The 23,849-nt window shown below is 42.6% G+C and overlaps 1 protein-coding gene across 1 annotated transcript in view; it reads left to right on the top strand.

Moving 5' to 3' along the window:
• The window catches only part of LOC146193779 (glutamate receptor-like), a 40,037-nt gene extending 16,368 nt beyond the window's left edge, over positions 1–23,669 (top strand). Inside the window, exons 4-8 of the mRNA XM_084602821.1 lie at positions 3,422–3,587; positions 4,845–5,062; positions 14,741–15,033; positions 15,817–16,016; positions 23,214–23,669. Of these exons, the coding sequence (XP_084458947.1) occupies positions 3,422–3,587; positions 4,845–5,062; positions 14,741–15,033; positions 15,817–16,016; positions 23,214–23,425 (1,089 nt within the window). The 3' untranslated portion in view covers positions 23,426–23,669. The remainder of the gene's footprint in view (positions 1–3,421; positions 3,588–4,844; positions 5,063–14,740; positions 15,034–15,816; positions 16,017–23,213) is intronic.
• Positions 23,670–23,849: the final 180 nt, after the last annotated feature.

The raw sequence follows: 23,849 nt of genomic DNA, 5'->3' as shown, positions 1-23,849 counted from the left end.
GATGTCAGCGCCGCCGTTGAGGGTGGTGTCATCCTTTGACCGGCCCCACGCTGCCTCTTTCACGCTGCGACGCCTCGTTGAATCACGACGGGTGCTCGGTGCGGTCTTAGTTGAATGATTTAAGCATATAAGCTTGCGTTGTTCGAGGCTGCGATAGACTCGCTGGTGGTTGTACTTGTTTGATAGCGTTAGACCGCGTGACTTACGAGCTTGTCAGGTCCACAGAGTGAGCATTACGAGCGTTGTTGTGTGCTGATATGCACATGGTGAACCCGTAAAGGACTAAGTTGTTTTGATTTCCCCTGAGGCTCAAAGGGAAGATATAAGTGGGATCGACCGAAAGCAACTGAGAACTTATACACCGGCGAGGTAAGTTTCAAGACAGTTTTGATCTTTAATTCGTTTTTATAATTGTTTTTCTACACGTCCAGTGTCCTAGCTGATGCCGAGTCGAGCAAAGATGCTTTTTGGTAGCGATGTCTCGCTTATATCAAGTCAAGTCTTGAAATGTATTTCTTTAGATTAGTATATAATGAGCCGCCGTAATCGCAAGCGATGTAGCCAATGTTTTGTTTGCGGGTACGTGTTCTCAACCCGATACCTGCGACGTTCAATCCCGACCATGCTTCTTATTATGCTGCGGAGCAAAATGCCTAAGCATGATGTGCCATATGTAAACACGCCATCAACACGCATTTTGTTACTCAAATTATTTCCTGGGTTTTGTGGACCGGTATCTGTCGTTGTCTGCGCATTGCTTATAAACATGCAATTATCGGTAATGTGCAGCAACATTTTTACGAAAACGTTTTTTTCAGCACTTTGTACAATATATCTCAAAGTATTTTTTTTGTATCACTCTAAATTTGCTTCAGTAATCACTTTTGCCGTTTTATCTTGGTTTAGCACAATTTTGATGAGGGCGAGTTTGAGAGAAATCACCAGAATCGACACCGCCTGTCAAAGTTCAGAGCTTTGACCGTGCTCTTTTACTTGATATGTAACTGGAGTGTATTTTCTCAATTTCCAGGGATTCGAAACAATAACACTTTTTTATATTATTCATTCAGAAGCCGAGTAACTGTCTGCGAGACGGCCTGCCAAATGTACACCTGCTGGAGAGGAAGACAGCAGCTCCTCCTCAACTGTTGCTGCAGAGGCTGGCTAAGCGAGTCTGAGGATTCTGACGACAATTATGGCAGCTAGACTGTGCTGACGTCAGCTTCATGCAGTGCTTTGTTTTAACTGTTATGCCACACTCTACGCATCAGCTTTACTAGTATTTCTTGCCCGCTATTTCGTGGTTGACATCTTTTTTTTTTTAATCTTTGTTGCGAATGGTACTTCACACTGCGCAAATCAAAAGTTTTGCGCTATGTTTGTCACATAATTCGTGGTTTGTTTCTTTTTCACGTGTTCTTTTCTTATCTTTTCTACAAGGGCTACAAACAAGTGTACATACACAATATATACGTTCTTCTTGCTCGTTAATTTCTATTGAAGTTTGCATGCTTTTCCATGTTCGACTATGGTAAGCATTACAAAAATAATATGCAATTTTAGGTGAAAAAAAAAATCTACCGGAAACGACGCATTCATAAGAGTACAGGGGTGGCACTGGAAAATAAAAAAAAAAAACGTATTGAAAAATAATATTTAGTGCTGTTTTCAGCGTCATCCGGTGTACTTCATTTCGTTATGAACGCGTCGTTTCTGTTGTTTATTTTTACATAACATGCATCGACCGGATCAACAAGCTACGCTTTTTCAAATTCGCATCGTATTCGGTTTTGTTGCCTTTACTGTCTACTAAGGGTGAGGTTGATAAGCTTCGTTACATACATGTCTGTTGCAGCAATAAAGCTCAACCTTTAGGTGTCGAGCATTTATTTTCACAACAGCTTGACTGTTCAGCACCCAATCCTGTCGGCAGAAAATGTAATTCAGGCACAGCCAAAATGATGAATTTTTTGAACTAAACCTCTTACGGTTGCTTTTTTTTTGCAATAAATAATTTTTTTAAAGTCGGTTACTCTTATTTCGAATTTAAACTTTACAGAAAACAACACGTATAGTTTATGACGACCTCAAATTAACATTTTGTGTAGGTTCACATGCATAGTTTAATAATAAGTGGAGATCGCCTTGAATAAAATATAACGGAGGAATCAAAGTCGAGCAACCGGTGGACATGTCCATGGTGCAAGCGAACTCTGCATGCGAGCAAATTCACGGACTTCTGGCGAATGGGTGCTCATGAGAAAAACAAAACGAGTGAAAAACTTGCAAATCATGTATGCTATCAACAACTAGAGAAGTCATTTTCGCGGGCGCCGAGAAAACAAAAAAGGTTCTGTGGCAACGTTCGTATACTGTAGTTCACGCATCCTTAGTATATACCAGCGTCTGCCTGTAAACATTTAATTGCTCCTTGTAAGCAATATACGGCCGAGCAACTCGCCTTTTCATTCCGATAGATTAGAAAGCAGACCGACATCAGTTTCTGCGAGTACAACAAAGAGAAACAGCCCGCGCAACGAAAGCGAATTGAACTATAGGACGCCAGCGGCTGACGCGCGGTCGTCAACAAAACGAAGGATTAAAAACAAAAACAAAAAGCCAATTGAAAAACAATAACACGACTTCTTTCAAGCCGCATAGGGCAGAAGAACATGCCGGCGAAGGGATCTGTTTATAATAAAGATTTTTCAATTACACAGCCGCACAAGCTCGGCAACTTGAGGCCGTAAAAGTATGTCGTACAATTACGTGCGCGAGAATTGGATGTTAAAATGGCTATTAAGAGTGAAAATTCTTGCAATGCTATATTGATGAAAAAGACAATTTAAGCCAGAGTGCTTTGAAGCGCCGAAATCAAGAACGGTACTGTTAAGCATGCTAGCACACCGGATCTCATGTTCTTCAATATGGCGGCGTCAGCGAGGTTGTCTCCGCCCTAGACGGCGGTGCTGCAGCGAGGCACTCTAAAATATTGCTGGTAGATTGCATTTCGTTATAGTCTGATGCCATGATACCAGCGGTCTGGTGACTGAATCGAAGGGAAGGTTAGTGAAAACCTACTGGAAGATTGGTGGCTGAAAAACAAAAAAATTAGCATCAGTTCGTAGTAATAAAAATTTACTATAAAAAGTGACAAAATAGTAGATAGATTGATAGCCACATTAAAAAAAAAAAAACGGAACGAAATTATTCGACCTCGGTGGCAATAGCCACCACCCAATTTCGAAAGCGGACGCTGTTATATTCCACCCAGTCATCGTGTTGCCGCAACAGAGAAGAGTCAAATAAATTTAGCCAAAATTGTCTGTATCGCGCTCTTCCATTCTACATAAGCGGAGTAGAAAAGGTGTATGTCTTCGTGTGACTTTTAAAAGAATCACCGCTAAATGTTTTCGCACAGGTATGGATTGGACTCCTGTTTTTCCTCGTCGTCTGTGTGATGACCAACGCGCTGGTCGACACCGTTCTCGATTCTGCCAATTGGTCGAGACCTGCTAATTGGTCGACGGTGCGACGCATCATCGAAAGCAACTGGTGGCTTTACGTCTCTGCTATGTTCATGGAGTGTAAGTTTGGCTTTGCACCAAATAATAATAACTACGAGCTGACAGGCACTAAGGAATAGCGGAAACTCTTGGTTGCTTTTAAGATCAGTTTACATTTTTTTTTTATCTTACTGAAGTGGAGTGGTGCTAAAATATACTGAGGTGAACCATTCAAATCTTTTTTTGTAAGCAGCCGTCAGCATGTACCCTCATGAGTGTAGCGTATGCAAAGATTTTGTAATCTTTCTTCATACTCGCTGTCACGAGACTCGGCTTGATTTTTTTTTTGTCGCACAAGATGCACCGAGATGTATCTAGAAGGATTCTAGGCACTAGCCGCCGTTTCCTCAATCTTCCAAGTTTCCCTGGTCATCTTTCACCTCTTTGTCTAGATGCATCTTCGCAGATTTTAAGTTCAGCGCTGGCGAGTGTAACGGCCATTATTAAATCGACAACCGTAGAGCGCCATTTATGATATGCTGCCGCTGAATTGTTTAGTTTATTTACGGGCGCGAAAATGTCCAATTAAAATTTCATTCAGCTCAATGCCAGTCTCTTTGTTTGCCGCTATCGGCTTCGTCACAGTTGTCTCCTGACCCTCCAGCGTATAGCAGGATGAATTAAGTAAAGAAACAAGAGCTGCGGCCACAAAGGAATAAAAAACGAACACAAATCTACAATAATCTAGTAGACAATACTAAGAGGAAAAAAACCTTTTCATGACATAACTCAGGAAAGGAAGAAAAGGTAAGGTACAATGAATTTCTTCCTTCAAACTTTGGATCAAGGGACATGGAATGAAGTTGCGAAATGTTACGCGATTCTTTCTATGCAGCAGTGACCCCAAATGATGTGTTCTGTATTCTGCTAACGAGGCACTTCTGCTTGGCGACCATTTCCGTTTCTGACTCTTTAATCGTGAACTGTTAAAAGTGTGTTGCTAAAGCGCGGTCACTTCATATAATGGCGTCGACATGGGCGGAACCGTCCACGAGTACTGCTGCCGAGCGCCGAGAAAGCTGTTAGGCAGAACGCGATCGCCTTTCTTTATGGCAACACAACATGAGCAGCTGAATTTATTCAAGCAATCAAGGCGTAGCCGGATTGGACCGTTAATGTTTGCTCTTGTTAATTTCCTTAAGTTTTCTTTCTCCTAACTCACTTCTTGGTCGAGTACGTAGTCTAAGGTTCATTTTAGCCTCTTCCTCCTTGGCCGCGTGAGTGTTAGAAGACAAGCTTTAGAAACAAGCCCGGAAAAGGACGTTCCCTTTTGCGCAGCGTCGACACGCACGCCCCGCAGCTTAGCTGGCCGACTGGTCCTCGCCGTCTGGTGGCTGACGGTGGTAGTACTGATGAACGCTTTCACCGGACACATGAAAGCCACCATGATGCTCATACCGCAGCCCAAGCGAATCGACAGCGTGAGGGACGTGTCGTGCCATCCAGATCTCAGGCCCTTCGTTTGGAAAGGAGGCGCATACGAGGATCTTTTGAAGGTAAGAGCACCGCTGAACATGGTCAGAAACTAAAAGATTAAAAAACGCTCCGAACTTGTGTTTTCGGTTGCAAGAAATTCGCACTGTGATGTAGGCTCAGAGTGTTTCATTTTATTAGCGGTAGCAAGCATACTGAAATTAACTGTTTGAAATGTTATAGTTGATGGATATAATCACACTTAACGTCCGCATTACGTGAGTGATTCCAATTTCCCTTTAAACACGGCCAATCATGTCATTATGGCGCAAAATGCAGAGAGACATAAGGCTAGGTCATTCCTAATCAAGCTATTTAAAACCCTAGGCTCTTTTGATCCCCCGCCGCGATGGTTCAATGGCCAGGGCGTTGTACTACTGTGTGCAAGGATGTGGGATCAAATCTTTACCGCCGCGGACACTTTTGGATGGGGGCAAAAAGCCAGAGGCTTGTGCGCTCTGCGATGTCAACGCACGTTAATGAACCTCACGTCTTCTGAATTCTCCACTGCGGCACTTCTCAAAGCCTAAGCCGCTTTGAGAAGTTTTACCCCAAAATCACACCACTCCCATCCTTTACTCCGCTATACTACCGTGAAAAACATGAGCACTTGAACAGTATGTGTGCGGGAGTAACCGTCAGGGCTAAGCTAACTTTAAACACATAATCAAAAATATTGTTTCGCCATTAACACTCAAATGCAATCGAATATACGCACTTTGCCGCAGTGGTGGGCCGTCGCGAATTTTACCTTTGTGGTTTTAAGATTTGAACTGAAATAGCATCAAGAGGAACGGAAATGAATATCCCTAGGCTGCACGCAATTTTCAGAGATGTCGGGAAGGTATACGGAGGTGATTTTGCCCCCTTTTGAAAAGTATCTCATGAATGGAGCGCGAGAAGCGGAACCGAGATGAAGCAGAGCGGAAATCGAGTGAGGAATCGAGCACGTACGTTGATCACGCTTATCGAGCCAACGTTGTCTGCTTTGGTTTTCAGCTTCGTTTGTAGCGACCGTCACAAAGAAAGCCTTTGAGCGCATTTTTCTTCACGTTCTTTTAACGGCAGGTCGCTTTTTTGGTTTTGACTGAGGCGAACGAGTAAATATCTAAGCACGTTGCTCGGCCTAGATTGCATTAGCGGGTAGCGTTTCGAAGGCGTTTCTTTTATCTCAGCATGCCGATATTCAGGGTCCTCTATAATACCTGCTTCTAAGCAAAGATCGCCGCTGGAGAAGTACTTTGGTCTGGGCTAGCTTGTTCATAGCTGATGTTGATTCTCAGGACGACCTGAGACCAGTAGCGTCTGTTATATGAACACTGCATGTGGATGACTATGTTATAGGCCTTCGCGATACGGCTTGGGTGCTTTATAAAAATGCAAGGGTTTGCGCGAATAAACCTCAGTTGAAAGTTGGCGCCTGTCCTGGTGTTTTTGTGTTCCTCCTTTGTCCTTGTTCCTTTCGCGCCGTCCTCAGATTCAACATCATCGCAGCTGGGTTCTCTCTCGCGCTGCGTTATTTATCGAATATATCAACAGCACACAATATCAGCCGCACTATATGCAGCCGATTAAATAAAGGCCGTACCTGTTTACATCTGTTTATAAACACCTGTCTATAACGTCGCTGTAATCAGAACGGCCTATAGTAAACAACGCCGACGGCATCAGGAGGAATTGTTGGTGTGCTCTCGCCCTGCAGTAAAAGACATTTCGACGATTTGTCAGCACCGAAGGCATGGTCAAATTCTGGGAAGCAGTGCCTTATGTGCACAATATCAACACCTACACTTTATATTTCGGCACGTTTTGATCTCTTCTTCACATCCTACGATGACCTCCAGCTGATGCGTAAGCTTTCTATTTTATAAGGTCTATCAGTGGCCTTTCCTATACTATTTTACATTTCTTCTGCTAACGCTAAAAGAATATGTGCGTATCAGGCAATTGAGTTCTGTATTTGTGTATTACAAAATCTGAGTACATATATTTATATATAAAATGTATGATTTTAATGTGATGCTGGTTTTGCCGAAATGAGGGAGTATAGACCCGCCAAATGGTCCGAGGAGCGCTTTTCCCCCAAATTTCCCACCTGTATCTGATAGCAAATAAACATTTTCATTTCAATTTGTATCCAGGTGCAGTAGCGCCGAGTAGTCGCGCTCGCACGATACTTCTACAAAAGTGGCTGCCTTTATATAGGGTGACTAAAAACATTTAAGCCACAGCTAACAGGCCAGCTTTCTAGAAACTCGAAGAAAGGAGAGAAAAAAAACGTGAAATCGATCACTATGCGAAATAGCCTTGGTTACGGCTATCTTCCGCATACTTATTCTGCAAGACCCTATTTTCGGTTTCAATAGGTCTTGTATGAAATAATATGGGAGTATTCAGGTGCCGAAATGGGGCATAAGGGACCCATAAAGAAGCATTTAGGACTTGTAGGAGGACACTCAGGATATGCATATAGGTCCTGTTTCTCCTTTGCAGACTCCTTTAACTCCTGTATATCACATGCAGGATATATATTAGGAGTTATCGGAGTTGTGATTAGGTCCTGTGTACCATGATACAGGAGTTGGATGGGCTCCTTAATCACGATTTGTTTATGCAAGGTTGAAAAGACAAAGTTTGATATACGTATTAGGTGTCCCAGCTTAATTGAATCAAGAATTAAAAACAAGAAAGCCTTTTCAAATTTGAATGAAATGAACAGGAAAGTTAATTTTGCATTTCGATCTCTGCATGCGCTCCTGTGAGCGCATGCTGTAATTACAATCAACAATCGCTGCAGGTCTTCTGACCTTATGGCGCACGTTCATATCTGTAACTGATGACGAGTCTGCAATACGGAAGTGTAGGGAATAAATTCACCTTTCCACATGAACATAAGTATGCTCGAGCATGACTCAAAACACACGTCGCCGCCCACCGAACCATTCATTGACAGCTGCATATCAACAGCGGTGCTTATTTAAGGGTTTGCATATTCAAAAGGAGTGATGGGAAGTAAAATACTGCCGCCGCTGCTCCGCTGGCAGCATGTGAAGTTAAAAGGTCATATTATGACAAGCGGATCCGTACGAAATATCTCTGTAGTAGAAAGAAAAATGCGCTCTAACACGGCGAAACAAATAGCCAGTACGTAACATATTCGCATATTCGTATGTGTATATACGTGCAAAAAACTGATACGTTTGAGTAATAGATGATATTGAATGATAGATAATAGGAAAGAAAAAGGGTCAGCGCGTTTACACGGCAATCGTCGAAGAACGACCGGACTTGAGAAAAAGATGCGAAGTGCGGAACAGCAAAGTAGCAATAGAAAACGATGAATATAACCACTGAAGGGGGTGGAACTTTGCTATAGAAATTGTTCGACTCACCTAATTGCAAATGGCCGCCTATCAAGCCCCGTACCAATCAACTCTTTTGTGAAACAAGGCTGTCCGATGTCTCCGCTGCTTTTTGCTCTTCACTTGGAGCCACTCTGTCAGAGTGGTTTACATAACAGAAGTATCCATAGCTTCCCTCTCCTTGGAAATGAGGTTAAAGTGCTTGCATATGCGGATGATCTTGTGTTTTTCTACACAGACAAACCAAGCATAAAAAACGTTATATCCAGCATAGAACAATTTGGCATTGTTTCTGGTGCTCAGATGAATCACTCTAAGAGTTCCAGCCTTTGGTTTGGTTCGTGGGGCTCCACACCACCCCTATATGCAGGAGTTGAATGGTCATGTGTGCCCGCTAAATATCTAGGCGTTCCACTGAATGAATTTAAGTCAAGTGCAAATTACTGGAAAGAGCGCGTTCCAGTCGTCCAGCGTTATGCTAATACAATTGTCCCCTATCGGCTTTCAGTATTCGGTCGGGCTCAGGCCTGCGACACGTTTTTGGCGAGAAAACTTTGTTATGTGCTACAGGTCCTCCACTGTGCTAGGCATTACATCCAGCGTTTTCAGCGAATATTTATGACGTTTATTGGGTCATCCAAGTTTGAACCGATTCGACGTCATAACCTATTCAGACCTGTTTGTGCAGGGGGGCTCAGCGTAGTGCATCTGTATGTAAGGCAGTTAGTTGCCCGTTTCTTCTTTTTTTCGTGATTGTTCACATCCGATTATTAGAGAATTCCTACAAGTTAGTTTCATGAATCTGCTTTCCGACTTAGTGGTTTCTTCAGCTTTTACTGATCGACCACAGTTAGTAGGATTTATGCAGGAAGTTTATGCTTCGATGCGGTTTTTGACAGTACGGTTCTGGAATGAGTACTTATATTCTGTTTCGCGCAAGAGTCTATACACGAAATTGATAGCAATGCTTGTCCCGCCACCACTGTCTCGTTCTTTATACTTTGGCCTTAAGGGTCATGATGTGCTAAAGGGTGTGGGCAAGATACAAATTTCTCCTTGCTCGAAAACACTTTTTATTATATTACCCAACGAAACTCTTCCTGTAGGCACATGGCTCCACAGGAAAAATATTTTTATTTTCTGTAACTGCTGTCTGTGTAATGTGCCTGAAAAAAAGTGAGCACTGTTTCATTAATTGCAAAGACGCAATTCTTTTTTGGTATGTGCTGCAAAGAACTCTAAAGAAAGACTTTGTCCTAAACTCGTACAGTGTGTGGTATCTTGCTGTTACACAATCTGATTACGAACCATATGACATATTTTTCCTTATTGGGCTTCATAGCTTGTGAAAGACACTCATGTCGGATCACAACGCTGAGCCTGTTGTTCCACCTAGACTCTATTTTAGCAGAATGACGCTGCAACTGAAGGACACCTATGATGAAAATGACTTTCAACCTGATTGGTTTCCACTGGTGACACGGTGCTTATCTTTTCTGTTGTGCATCTCAGAAATGGCTGAGTGCATTGTAAATAGTCTGTGTACATAATCCTTTCCGTACATAACCACGTATTATAAATACCATGTCAGAAAAAAAAGAAAAAGAAAAAAAAAGTCACCATGGTATAGTGGTTAGCGTGCTGGGCTGGCATGCGGAGTCATCCCGTGAGATCATGGTTCGAGATTTGGCGCGGAAAGTTGCTTTTTTTCAAATTGTGTTTACGTACATTTTTTATTTACCTGAACGTCTTTCTAGCCTGCATCCGCATTTTCCCTACAACGAGGGGCGATGACCACATTCTACAACGCACATAACATGCGACTCCTGCGACTCCTACCACTCCCACAACTCCCATGTCCAATAACCAGATATGAATAGGTCTTATATATATATATATATATATATATATATATATATATATATATATATATATATATATATATATATATATATATATATATAGGTTTTTCAAAAGGGCAGTATTACAGTGCGAATGCGCCAGCTGCGTTTGCTCTGATAATACATTCCTGTGTATATTCTGGAAAGCTTGAGCAGTATGGTATAATGCAATAGTCAGTTATTCAAGGTCAGAGGAGAGCCGTGCGCACCTCACTGCCGTCGAGTGATACCTGGAGTGCGTTTACCCGATAGATATTGTTCTTATTTGCATAGTTGCTGTCTCTGCGGTGCTTGTAGCCGCTGAAATGGTGTTGTACGTTCCAACATAAATAAAGGACAGAATCTTGACTATGCACTCCACTTGGCATGTGAAGATGTTGTTATCTCGGGTATCAGATGAACAACTTGTACATCAAAAGCATGTTGCTTTAAAACTGGTTTCGATATTCACTCTCCCACTACTGAAGCACACGAAGCACTATGCTGAAGCCAGCTAAACACATATCGAAGAACTATTTGACAAATTCAGGCTTCCAATATAGGTCGAGGAAAAAAATTGGCAGTGGCTTAGCTCTAGTTAAGCCTAGTAAATTGCGTTAGCAATGGCGGCATGGCTACGCTTGTCTATTTGCTTGTGGCGTAGCTTGTGTGGTTCGATATTTTGGCTATATAGTAACACATGACACACAATGATTACGACTGTTCTTCCGGCGATTGTTCAGCGTGCTGTCTTCGTTTGGTGGCGTTGCGGCGTTCCTGAGCAATCATATCTTCAGTAGTAGCCGACGAGGTGGAAGGAGCACTCGGAGAGCTAGAACGCAGTCGCCGAACTTCACCATGTGCACGACGGTTAGCACGACGTTATTCCACTGTCTCTTGTGCACGTTGTCGCTTCCTAGCCTGAGCTTGTTGCCGACGCCTCTCGTTAGCAGCCTGCATAGCAAAGCAATCACGGCGAGGCCGAAGCAACCGGACGAGGCCGGAGTGACCTGAACGAGAAGGATACTGCGAAGGCAAAAAGAGCGCGAGGTGAGGTGTGCTTGGCTTCACCTGTTCTGACAGTGTCAGCTGGTGTAGTGGGCAGTGCCCGTGGTTGAACCAGAGAGTAGCAAGTTGGGCACTTGCTCCTTCCACGTGCGATCAGTTATGGTTCAAAGACCACCAATGGAGCACGCATGTTTCGCACTGGCCGGTATTGAAATGTCCAGAAAATTGCTTAGATCGAAAGTACAACTGAACATGGCCGACCTAACCATGAATCTTTTGTGAAGCGTCTGTAGAGCTCTGAGGAAAAACACTACGGACTATAAAGTTAAAGAAACAGCACCCATAAAAGTTTTTCCGTGCCTGTAACTCACACCCACAAGAAAGGATGCTTTAACCCCCAAATGCACCCGTTTGATAGGATCTCTGCTACTGGTTGTATCGGCGCATCAGTGCCTCAATGTAGCCTTTTTGGTTGATGTGAGTTGTAGACACCGAAAGTGTTGCTATTTTGTATACAGTTTAGATCGAGTCCGAACTCAAGAATAATATATCCCATGTAAAGAGAGTACGGAATCTGGCCGTTATCACATACAGCCACTCGCTCACGCTCTGGATTTGATGCCATCGTATTCATAAAATTGCACCGGTGCAAAAAGAATTCAATCACACCCCTAACACTGTTCCCTCTTATGGTGCGTTCAGCGTGAGGGACAGTTTCACTAATGAAGTTGATCTACACCCATGTTTCGCAATTAAAACATTTAATTAACCTACGTTTACAACATACTTGGCTCAGTCAAAATATTTAGATCACCACCATCAAAGTAAGGTTGAAAAATTTGTACATATCAAATCACTATGGAGATATGGAAAGTTTCGCATGTTATAAATTATTGGGCGCAGTAAAACTATCTCCAATTTTTTTTTCTTTTGTTTCCTCTTTATGTCTACAATTTTTCACCAAGCGGCCAGATAAACTGCAGATAGCCTCGGTTGCTGTCTATGTCAGGCCAGACATTTACGCAGTTAGTCTTTGAAATTGCAGTTTTTTCAGCACAGCAAGGTCATCCGTGCTGTTACCTAAGTCATGGAATGTACCATGTGGTGCACGGGGTATCCAAGGGCTGCTACTACAAAAGAGCAATACAGTGCCCTTCTACGTGCTTATATAGCAGTAATTTAGGCCACAGAATCGTCTTAGTACCGCAGCCTGAAATCTTCTTAAAACAGTTTATTTAGGTCCTTGTTGTGATTTGTTTATTTTCAACGCTAGCCGCCCGCTACCGATATATACTGGCAGTCAACGGCACCATTAATTTTTTTAGACTAAAGTTAGTTAAATGAACTGATCCCAGATAATGATTTATCACAAAAGAGTAGCAAAAGCTGCTGTGAAGGGGACATTGTTAGTGAATTAAACACACTACTTTAGAACGTAAGCAGACCTAGAACTACCAGAAAGACGATACGATTGTCAGCGTATATCCGAGGAAGTCATTTTTCCCAGATCAGGTCACCTTCGAGACCTTTTAACTAAAGAAATCGTAACTGGGTAAAGAAATTTGATGTGTTAAGACGAAAAGCTTATAATGGCTCATACGGTCGGTGTTCACTCGTTCGTTCGGTCCCATTAGAGCAGTCAGTCAGATGATGTCATCACCCGAAACCGAAGCTAACGTCATCAGAAAAATAAATACCTGGTCTCCACCTTGAATCGAAACTCCACCCCTCGTATGCCCAGCCGAGTCCTTTAACCAACTATGCCAACCCCGATATTTTTTTCTTTATTGCATGGAAGTAACTCAAGCAGATTTAACAAGGTACCATCCCGCAACATGTCATACACAGTCACACCAGCATCAAACTCTCACTTGGCCCACACATCAAAATTCCAGGAGACATAAACATCACTCGATTAAACGTAACCAGACAGGAAGTCGATCCTGCATAGCATATACCCCAGCATCATAGCACACTGTTCCCTACTTTGATAAGCGTGGTGGCTCTGCGCGGCGATCTGTCATGCTGCCCGAGATCATGAAACGCGCATACTAATTCTCCTTAGCTACCGCAAGTATAATAGTTAAAAATAAATAAATTAATTAATATTGTCTTCCCTGGGAATCGAGCCTCCATCTCTTAGATCCACAGCCGAGCGCTTTAACCAACTGCCCCACGCCCGTGATCACCAAATACACATCGTAATTCTCTTTGTCTACAATGAAGATAATAGTAGCGATAACACTGACGCTTCAATTAGCGATAATGACAAAAGATGGCATCACCAATGATAAGGACGGTATAATTAGTTATGTTGATAATGAGAGCGAACGTGTTGCTTCGTGTGCAGCAGCAATGCTCTCTGCAGTGTAGATTCAGCAGTGCTCTTGGAAGTTTTAAAAATAACACCCCTGATAACTCATAAAATGTTGTCCAGAAAACTTGCGATGAATGCCTGGAAGTGCTCGTGATTTTCTATAAAATTACACGCACCGGTGACTAAATTTTGCGGGGTAAGGTTAGCGACCCTAATGTAATAAGGTAAATCGCGGCCAATATTGCCTGCATTTGTCTGGTGGTGGAATGTCAAATATGAGCATCAGCTACTAGAATTTCATAACAACGGTTTCCTCCAAGCACACACCGTTCGTGTTTGACTAAAGAAAGGAGGCTTTAATATCAGCTGCTCCAAAAGGCGCCGTGAAAAAATGTCTTCTAACATTTTCAGCCCAAAACTGCGTACTCTTCGTTTGAGACTTTTGGGGAAACATGAGCTTTGCTTGACTGAAACGTGGGAGCATGGGCTGAAACGTGGAGGCTAACCAAGAGGGTTCTCTTAAGTTGAGGGCACTCAGATGGCTATAGAACGAAATATGGTAGGGGTAACGTTAAGAGATAGGAAAAGTATAGATCGGGTCAGAGAAATAACTCAAGTTGCTGATATTCCAGTGGACATTAAGAAGAAGAAATGTGCATGTGCAGGACATGTAGTGCGAAGAGAGGATAACCGATGGTCGCTTTGGGTAACAAACTTGATTACAAGGGAAGGAAAGCGTAGTAGGCGGCGGCGGAATGTTAGGTGGGCGGATGAGGTTAGGAAGTTCGCTGTGTTCAAGTGGATGCAGCTAGCACAGAACCGGATTAACTGGAGAAATATGGGAGAGGCCTTCACCCTGCAGTGGGAATAATCAGGCTAACGATGATGATGATGATGAGCCTTGCTTTACCGTCTGTGCTATTCAGCGCTTCTCGTGGTAACAAGAAACCGTTCGCTCCGAAGACCGTATGATGGTCAAAATAGTGTTGGAAACCCTTGTCGGATGCTGCTTTTGAGGGAAATTTTGAAGCTTCGTAAAACTTAGCGAATACGGTGCGCTGGCCTTGTTCATTGTTCTCCTTGCTGGCTTGCTACTGCATGGAGCCTACTGAGAGTGGTTCAATGCATTTTCAGAACGCATACGGTGTCGAAGTTTACCGCATCGTATGGGCTATGACTGTGGCGCGGGACGGCCTCCGCGACATGAACACGCTGTACGAAGAGGAGAACCTGCGCCAGGTGCTCGAAGGGACGGCGGTGATCATGAGCGACCACACCTCGCAGCAGTATCACATGTCACGTACCTGCCGCCGGCGGCTAGCTGCCGGTAGCTACTACTTCGGCGAGGAGAGTTCCTACCCTACCAAGCTGGCCATGGCCATGAGAAAAGGAATCGACCTTGGCCTCCTGCGTCTCATAGACAAAAGGTTTGATCGATCAGACTGCGGTGGAAATGCTGTCGCACTTGTAGTTTAGAATTGCAATGACGTAACGTGGCAAAGATTTAAGAGCCGAAAACGTTCCCTCTCAACCGGAAAACATTATCCATGCTATTAGTGCAGCGTTTAGCACCAACATTCAGCAAATCAGAGCCGGGTTGAGGCTGGAATTGTGCTATATGATTCCCTTGCCTCATTCCATCTTAGTCCCGCGTCTGAGGTGTTAGGTTCATATACACGATCGCCAATAATAGCAAAACCATCAAGGAATGCAGATAGTATATTCCCCGCAGATATAAAAAGCTTGTAGCCAACCACATACAAAGAGAAACCGAATACAGACAACTTTAAACATAATGAGGCAAATTCAAATGCGGGGATGAAGACAACTATCGCCACAGCCATCTTCCTAGCATGATGGAGTACAGAAGCTGGTTAAAATAGCACTCTCTATTGCTTTGTCTTAAGGCGAGTTCACTATCGAAAGTGGAGGAAGTCGTGTGAATTTTGTAACACCATACTTTGCAAAAGGAGAGACTCAAACTAACTCTACCAAGTGCTCAACGACCTCTTCCGATCTGTCCCTCTCTGACAAATATCTTTCGATACTAGCCTATGGCGATACCAGGGTACGAAAAGGAATACACGATTATTATAAATTATCTGGCTATACCCGAAAACAAACCCAGTTTAGGAACATGCTGAGTGCAGCGAAAGAAAATTTGAGAAAAATGATATAGGCTCAAACGTCTGCTGCTAATTGTGTCGCAGGGTGAGCTGGCTTGGAGAGAGTGGCATAATCCAGGCCTGGATCGAAGCGGAGCTGGGCGACTGGCAGTCGTGCCTGTCGGGAAGTCACGAGGATACCTACAACGCTCTCTCCCTGTTCGAGGTCCAGTCTGTATTCTTGCTGTTCCTCACCACCGCCGCCATGTCCCTGCTCGTATTCTGTGTAGAAATGGCAATCGCAGGTGAGCAGCAATAGCACGTTTGGAATGGAACAATTTTACTATGCTCTAAATGATACGCATTTGATTCAAGCGCAAACTTCCGTGAATGAGATTTCGGCGAGATCATCAATGATAATTTCGGGATAAAACGCTGCAGCCGAATTTGCGGAAACCAAAACGCTTATGGTCACTAACACAGCACATTCGAAATGAGCAGAGAGACAGGAAGGTGCCTCGGCCTTGTCCTCTTGGCTTCCCATTGTAATGAAATAAAAAATCTTGAAAATGACCAAAGTACGATCAACAAACCTTGCCGCAAAGTGGTAGATACCTGCGGTTGCCGTATTTGTTTAATGCTGTCTGGAGAATATAAATCATGAGTTTTCCAGCAGGCTCTTCACTGGTTTTATACGCACATTTCTCGAGAAATGTGGCACGAACTGGTATGGCGAACATTTCGCCAGAAAACGTGGCACAATTTTTTTTTTCACCCTAGATTGCCTTTACCTTGAGCACCACATTGTTGAGCATCGGGATGGTGTCCACTATGAGCTTCACCTGTCGTCAGCAGCGACTGTTCATAGGCATGGAATATAGCTCACTACGTGCTTATCACACATCTTGTTTCTCGGATCTTAACCTGGGAGACACAGAACACAAGCCAGCCACCAGCTAAGGCACGAGCAGAGGAAGACGTAGCGCACATATGAACAGCATGCCTTTTCAGACTATACTAGGCGGTGCAGGCCGTGCAATATTTGATACCTTTATTACCAAAAGTAAAGCCCCTCTTCCCGCTTTTTTTGCTGTTTAAAAGGTATTCGCGGCAGGTAGCAGTCACTTCAAAGAACCAGGGCTCTTCACAATTGTACCTAAGCTGCAACAAATAATTTGTAGCGTAAAACATCACTACGGGGACCACAGCTAAGTTTCTCTTGAGCCGCTCATTATGCGCATGCGCGAGAGCGGCCAAATTCGAAGCAACCTACCGGAAGTCTTATGCCCAATCACGATTGAATTTATGCTAATAAACTTTCTCTTCCACCGGGGAATGGAACCACCATCCCTTGGATCCCCAGCCAAGCGCTTTACCACTGCGCCACGCTCCGGATCATGAAACGCTCTTCGTAATTCCCCTTGTCAACCGTGAGGATAATAGAGGGATTCCGCGATTAACAGATACTGCGCCATTCCTTTCCTATAAACGAAGTATAGAAAACCGGAGAAATTTGATGGGTTCAATGAAATGCTTGTTGTGTTCGACAAAGGGCGCGCAATGTACCGTCACGACAAGCCGCTTTCCTAGAGCGGCCGAGAGAGGCCCGGAAGACTGAATCATTTCAGAGCCCACCACCGCGGGCGTTTACGCTGTACACTACGTATATCCAGACATAGCAGAGCTAAGCTACTGCCAATTGTTTCTAGAATCAGAAGCTGGTCGATATGTATTTCAGCTGATTACAGCGAGCCATGGATAATCTGGAGAGCGCTATGAACGCGAGACGGAAAACTAGATTTATGCCGCAATCCTGTGTTTATCTTCTGAGTTGAGCGGGAAGGTTTAGGTCGTGTGAATCAGTATTTAATTTCTGTAACAAAGTACATGACTCCGTTGCCACATCACATCTGTAACTGTTTTCTTGTTTACGGTCAGGTACAGTTTTCCTTTAATTGAATTTTCCTTTGGCCCTTGCCTTGTTCCAGTTAACTGATTTTGCCATGGTATAAAAGTGCACGTTTTCAGTAAAATATGTTTAGTAGAGAGAATGTGCCAACTTCTTTCTTAATTTCTCTGGTTGCCTCTTTTCGCGCTAAACGTTTGAGATGAATAGAAAACTCAGGAAAGTCGCCCTTTTGCTTCACAGATAAGGGTTTCTATGTGTACTATTCCAAAGACAGATAAGCCACATATGAATGATAGGGATGTTACACGACCTCATTTCGACAACTTAGAAGGCACGATGTTAAAAGCAATATTGGATATGCTTTGTCTCGCCCGTTCAGTTTTGCTAGTTCATTCTGCTCTTGCTGAAAGTTCTACGTACTGACTTGTGAGGAAAGCACAAGCCTTGTTATAACCTTGTAAACTCTGTTGCGTCATGTTGCATGCCGTTACATGCTATATATACTAGGTGTACCATAAGGAAGACCTGCCACTAATTTTTAAATGAACAGCTTTAAAAGAACAGTGCTCGAACTTCTGTGCACATTTTGGCGCGAGGCGAACAAGACTAGTCATAGCGCCGAAGGTGATTACGTGTTCTACATTATAAGGACATATATTTCTATTGCTGAAGTCATAGCGCCGAAGGTGATTACGTTTTCTACATTATAAAAATTTATATTTCCATTGCTAAAGGCTGTCTATAAACACAAATAATTGCTTTCAGAAACGTAACTACAATACCTAAAAATGTACTTTTGTTAAAATTTTTAGCGTGCTTCATTATTTGCCTGTTCTTCGATGTCCGCAAACATTAATATTATAGTTTCTCGAAGCTTTCCGTTTACCGCAAAAAGCCTACTTTAAGAAAATAATGGCTTCCTTGCATGAAAAAGTTGGTGCTTGTCACGTCATACGGTGGGGCGCAGCGAATTGGTGTAAATATGAATATACGTGCTGAATGCGCACACCAAAAGGGAATTACTGGGTTGCGGCGTTGTCAATTAGTTCTCGCTGGTCGTAAATGCACACAATCTCTTCTTCTCCTGGCTGCAACGTTCAATATAAGGATAAGTAATCATATGAGATTATCACTAAGAGCGTAGAACGAATATAGCGTGGTCAGAAACAAAGCAGACAAAGCTAATACCACACAATACAATACTTTTATTCAACATCATCAGGATATTGGGGGCGCCGGGAAAATGCCAGTAATGAGGCTTGACGAGGCCGACGCACCCAACAGAGGCAGTTTGGTAGTGGCACACATAAAAACCTAGTTGAAATAAAAAAAAAGCATCGGTTAACATTCAAAAATTGAGAACATGAAGTAGCACAGGTATCAGACAGTTGCTCATCAACTATGATTCGTCATTTAATAAATTTGGGAGAGTGAAAGGCGACATTTGACAGCCGTAATTTGTGCGCTTCTTAGGTAACAACAATTTAAAACTTGTTCTAGTTGAGTACAAATTATGTTTATACTGTAATCTTGACAGTTGTAACATTTAGGTAGCATTTGGTACCCACACAAAGTGATAAACCCGATTGCCAGCAAGAGCACTAAGCGTAAAGAAATTCCCACTAACAAGACGACAATATTATACCATTGTGTACAAGGACATTTGTGCAATAGAAAGTGAGAGGAACTTTTATTTACGGCGCAGTTCTGTTGCCAGGATATTTGAACCTTCTGAAAATGTGAACCGTCCTCAAAAATAATGATTTATCCGCATCACCTCCTCTTTAGCGAAGCCGGAATACTACAGCCAATGAAGAAAAAAAAAATAGACATTTCAGATGTTACAGTGATGTTTAACTGGTGGCTCATCATCTATTACATGCAATCTGTCCGTGCAAAAAAAAAAAGTAAATAGGAAATATTTCGTGCGCCAATATAAGAGCGAACATCGTTTTTATACCCTTCAGCCATAACATTTCTTATTGGTGTGCAGCTATGACGAAATAAGAAAAAACAACAAGAAAACCTATATTTTTATATAAACAGCGCGAAAGACGAGGACAAAGATGAGGACACAAACACAGCCCTTACTGTCAACTAAATTTATTCCCAGAGGTGTGCAAGAATATACAAGTGGCTTGAAGCGTGACAGAAAAAACAGATGCAATGCGCATGCCGAAGCCAAAGCCAATTATCTCGTTTTACGCCTTGCCAAGAACGCCAGCTCTTTGTCTGATAACGCAGGGGAAGGAGTGCTAACGCAAGGTCTCCAAGCTCCAAAATTTTTTCAGCTTCAATTTCTTCCTTGTGATGCGGTCTTTAGTGTTCCTGTAAGTATTGCATTTATCGAAAAGGGGTTTAATTTCTATTTTACGTTCCTCAGTGCATGTGAGGCAGTGAAGACGCAGGTTATGGTGCTTCTAATTTTTCAAACATTTTTTACCGTCCCGTTTGCCCTACATACACTTTGCCACATTACAAAAGAATCTCGTAGACTAGTTCCTCAGTGCAGTCAAGAAATCCGTTCCTAATTTTTGTCTTGCAAGCAAGGGTTGGCTTAGTCACGGGATGACTGACGCGATTATGCATTGGCAGTTTACACGGTGCGGAGAAGGCTACTCGTACCTGAGAACGCTGTGCTACCATTTTTAGATTATGTGACAGGTTATGAATGTACGTGATCACAACTGTCTTGTTCTGCTTATTCGAGTTATCAGATTGTTGGTTATCTTCGTTTCTCCGTTTCAGCCTTACAAAGCCTTCTGCAACGGAAATCTGCATATGAATCGGGTAGACTACGGCCGCTAATCTAGATGATTGCCGGGCGAAACTAAAGTCAGTTAGGTGCTTACAAGGATTTTTTGAACACATTCTTAAAAAGCGAGGTGACTACGGCTCTTTACCAGTTTAGAATGCGCCGAATGAACCTGCAGTAGTGGCTACTTGGAACGCGCTTCATACGCCAACACAAATCCTTCTCAGAAAATATAATTCTTTAAGTCTAAAAACCGAATTGCCCCACCTTCTGGAAGTTAGTGGGTTAAGAAACTCACAAAAAATGATGAGTGTAATTAAAATATCATGCTTGTAAAATCCAGAGTTGGTGTCTAAAACCAGTAAAAAGTTGTCTACGAATCTAAAAATTTTAATAAATCCCTCTTGACTGTCTTCAAGTATCCGGTCATATTTAGCTAATAGTAAGTCTCTAAGAATTGGAGCTATGCATGAGCCAATACATATGCCATTTTTTTGAAGGTAAAAACTGTCTTTCCATTTAACAAATGTTGAATTAGGATAAAAACGTAAAAGTTCTAAAAACCTATTCCTGCGGAATATTGAAAGGCTACCACTCCAAGTTCATCAATATATTTCTTGACATATTTTAACAAATTATCTTTAAGCAGAAGGTAATACAAATCCTTGATAGTAATTGACATTGCACTGAGACGGTTCTTATGGCAGGCGTTCATAAAGTTATCTTCGCACGTCTTAACCAGGAATGAATCGTTTACCCGCAAAAGGGCCAGTTTCTGTTGAAAAAATTGGGCTATTAATTTCTGCAGGATTCATTTTCTGAGATAACACGCAAATGGCATTCATGCTTGCGAGCTTTTGAGCAGAAGAATAAATATAAACAGATTTTGCTGTTATTTGCAATAGACTTTACCAGGCGTTGTAGGTGTAATCTGTCACATAATTTCTTTGCTTTAGCTTTGAGCTTCGACAAGTTAATATCATTGCGGCGTTGAAAAAATGGGTTCACCCACTTCGGAGTAACAAAAAAAATCAAAAGATAAAACAGTGAACCCACCCTCTTTGTCGGCGGGCACAGCCCATAAGGAATGTTCCTTGAGAAAGTAAACGACACGTCGAACAGAAGGTCGTGACATACCAGGCTTGCATTTGGCCACTACGTCGACGCATTGAGATTTGCACCGCTCTTTTTCTACTTCCTGAACTTTCTGTCAGGCTTCAAGCCATGTATATATTCTTGCACACTTCTGGAAATGAAATCAGTTTACAGTCAACGCTGTGTTTGTGTCCTTCTCATCTTTGTCCCCGTCCTTCGCGCTGTTTATTCCAAATGAGCAACCAACCAGCCTGCAACTTAACGCTTATAATGTGACTCTGTTCTATTTAAAAGGAATAGGCGGATGAGAAGGGTAGATTTTAATCAGTTCTTTAAAAGTTGCCCCATAGTTTTTAATGCCTGACTCTTAGACTTCATTACACTTCATCTTTCTGGGTTGGTGCTTTTTTTTTTCGAGACAGGCCATTTTGTACCTTGATTTAATGCGTGGTGTTCTATAAGGTAACCCGCAAGTGGATATTGTAAATTCAAGTTTCGTAGGACTAAGTATATGTTATGAAGTGAAGTAAGGTGCAGATTTCAAAGTGCATATGGGCGCCTGTAAACTAAGAGTGTTATGAGCAATGATTACATATGAACCGGTACGGACAGAGGCAAATTAAGAATTCCTTTGCTAATAAGTTCTCCATTGAAATGGAGGGCGAGACAGATATCGCAGCTACATTTCCCATCTTTAGAAATGCAAATCTGAGCGGATGTTACTAAGCTCACCTAAGTTTATTAGAACAATGTATACTGATCGCATTCAAGGTAACTTATACTTGATACCAGTTAGTTGTTAATAAAGAGTTTGATAGCAGATTTTGGCTTACATTCGCCAGTTCCGGTAGGGGAAGGTACAAAAGGAGCGCAGCTCTCTTTTGCTGCACTGCTGCATTTTTACTTATGTTCTGTTTAGGCCTGATGAGGCGGAAAAAATTCAGTGCTTTTACACCTGTTCTTTACTTTTGCCGTATGAGGTTGTCGCACCCGTGATGTCATTGCTGTCGTAGGTGAGCGTTTCTACTGTGCCACAGCCTGTCGATGTCATTCGGTCGAAAAAGCGCCGCCATCGCTGTTAGTTTTGAGGAAATCCTGTCGAAAAGTAATAACGCGAATGTTATTTGCACAGCGTTCAGAATGGTGCCGCGCTATTTTCTTCACATTTAATATCAATCACGTAGCCATGTTGGAGACAAGTATACGGTAGCAATTTAAACATTGACATAATTACTTCGGATTGCGCGCCATTCTTTGTAAATGCAAGTGTCCACAGAAAAATTGACACAGATGCTTCGCCTTCCTTTCGCCCCAAAACCAAATCAACTAAAGACGTTTAGCACTTAGCAAAATATTTGCTACACCTTTCCCAACATTTGAGGACATGAAACCCTTAAGCGCCCTTATAACATTGTGCTACAATGGTACCATCAGAATTCATTTTATCAACTATCAAAATTTCATAATAAATTAGATGTCTATACGACTGCTCATAGACATGTTCAGTTAATACAGAAAAGTTGTCTTGTGTAATGAAATCATTTATTGCCCTTTCCAACCCCTTTTTTCATTCATATGTTCATTTTATACCGGCAGTTGCGACCCATGCCCAGCTGATATTTGCATTTTCCATGCACAGACCATAGAGCCCTTCATAGGCGATGTGCTGAAAGCGCTGTGCTTTGAACTGCTATGCCGGTCACGACAGTAGTTTCTAACATGTGTTGGTTTCATTATTTTCAGCAACGTCGGCAAACATACAGAGAAAACATCGGCTGCGTCGCATCAAAATATTTGTCTTTGGAACAGAGGCTGAAGACAGGGTGAGAGCCTTCGAAAGATGGGGAAGAAAAACGGAAGTGGTAAATTGGTCGCGAGCCGCTTCTACACAAGCAAGCTGCTACAAAGAAAATATCAAAGACCGCACCTTCTCCAAAAGGAATAATCAGAATTGATAACCCTAAATATGATAATGCGATAACTGATGATCTTACACTTTTTACATCTTGTAGCCCTTATAACACACACAGTTCACGATACAAGTGTCTGGTGCGGCTAAAGAGTAAAACCGCCCTGTGGATTATATCGTCACGGAACAGAAGAACAGCAACAGCCTGTTAGGCAGCCCACGATCACCAGCGCACATCGGTCTCTGCATATTCCCACGAGGGGCCCCACCACTCTAGAATACACGGGGTATTACCCCCCTTGTCAAAAGATGAATCGTCCCTATCGTTAAGGAGACAAGGAAAATAATAACAGGTGAAGGACGAGCAGGCAATGTCAAGGCAGGAAAATAACGGCACGCAAAAATACTGCACTTAACGCGAGTGGTACGGTTTCTATCGGTTGATATGCACAATGTCAGTCTGAGGAGCA

The sequence above is a fragment of the Amblyomma maculatum genome, chromosome 4, assembly GCF_055883805.1.
Source record: "Amblyomma maculatum isolate TAMU_Amacu chromosome 4, ASM5588380v1, whole genome shotgun sequence".
NCBI lineage: Eukaryota > Metazoa > Arthropoda > Arachnida > Ixodida > Ixodidae > Amblyomma > Amblyomma maculatum.
The sequence above is the reverse complement of the archived record's forward strand: the minus strand, read 5'-3'. Positions and strand labels throughout refer to the sequence as shown.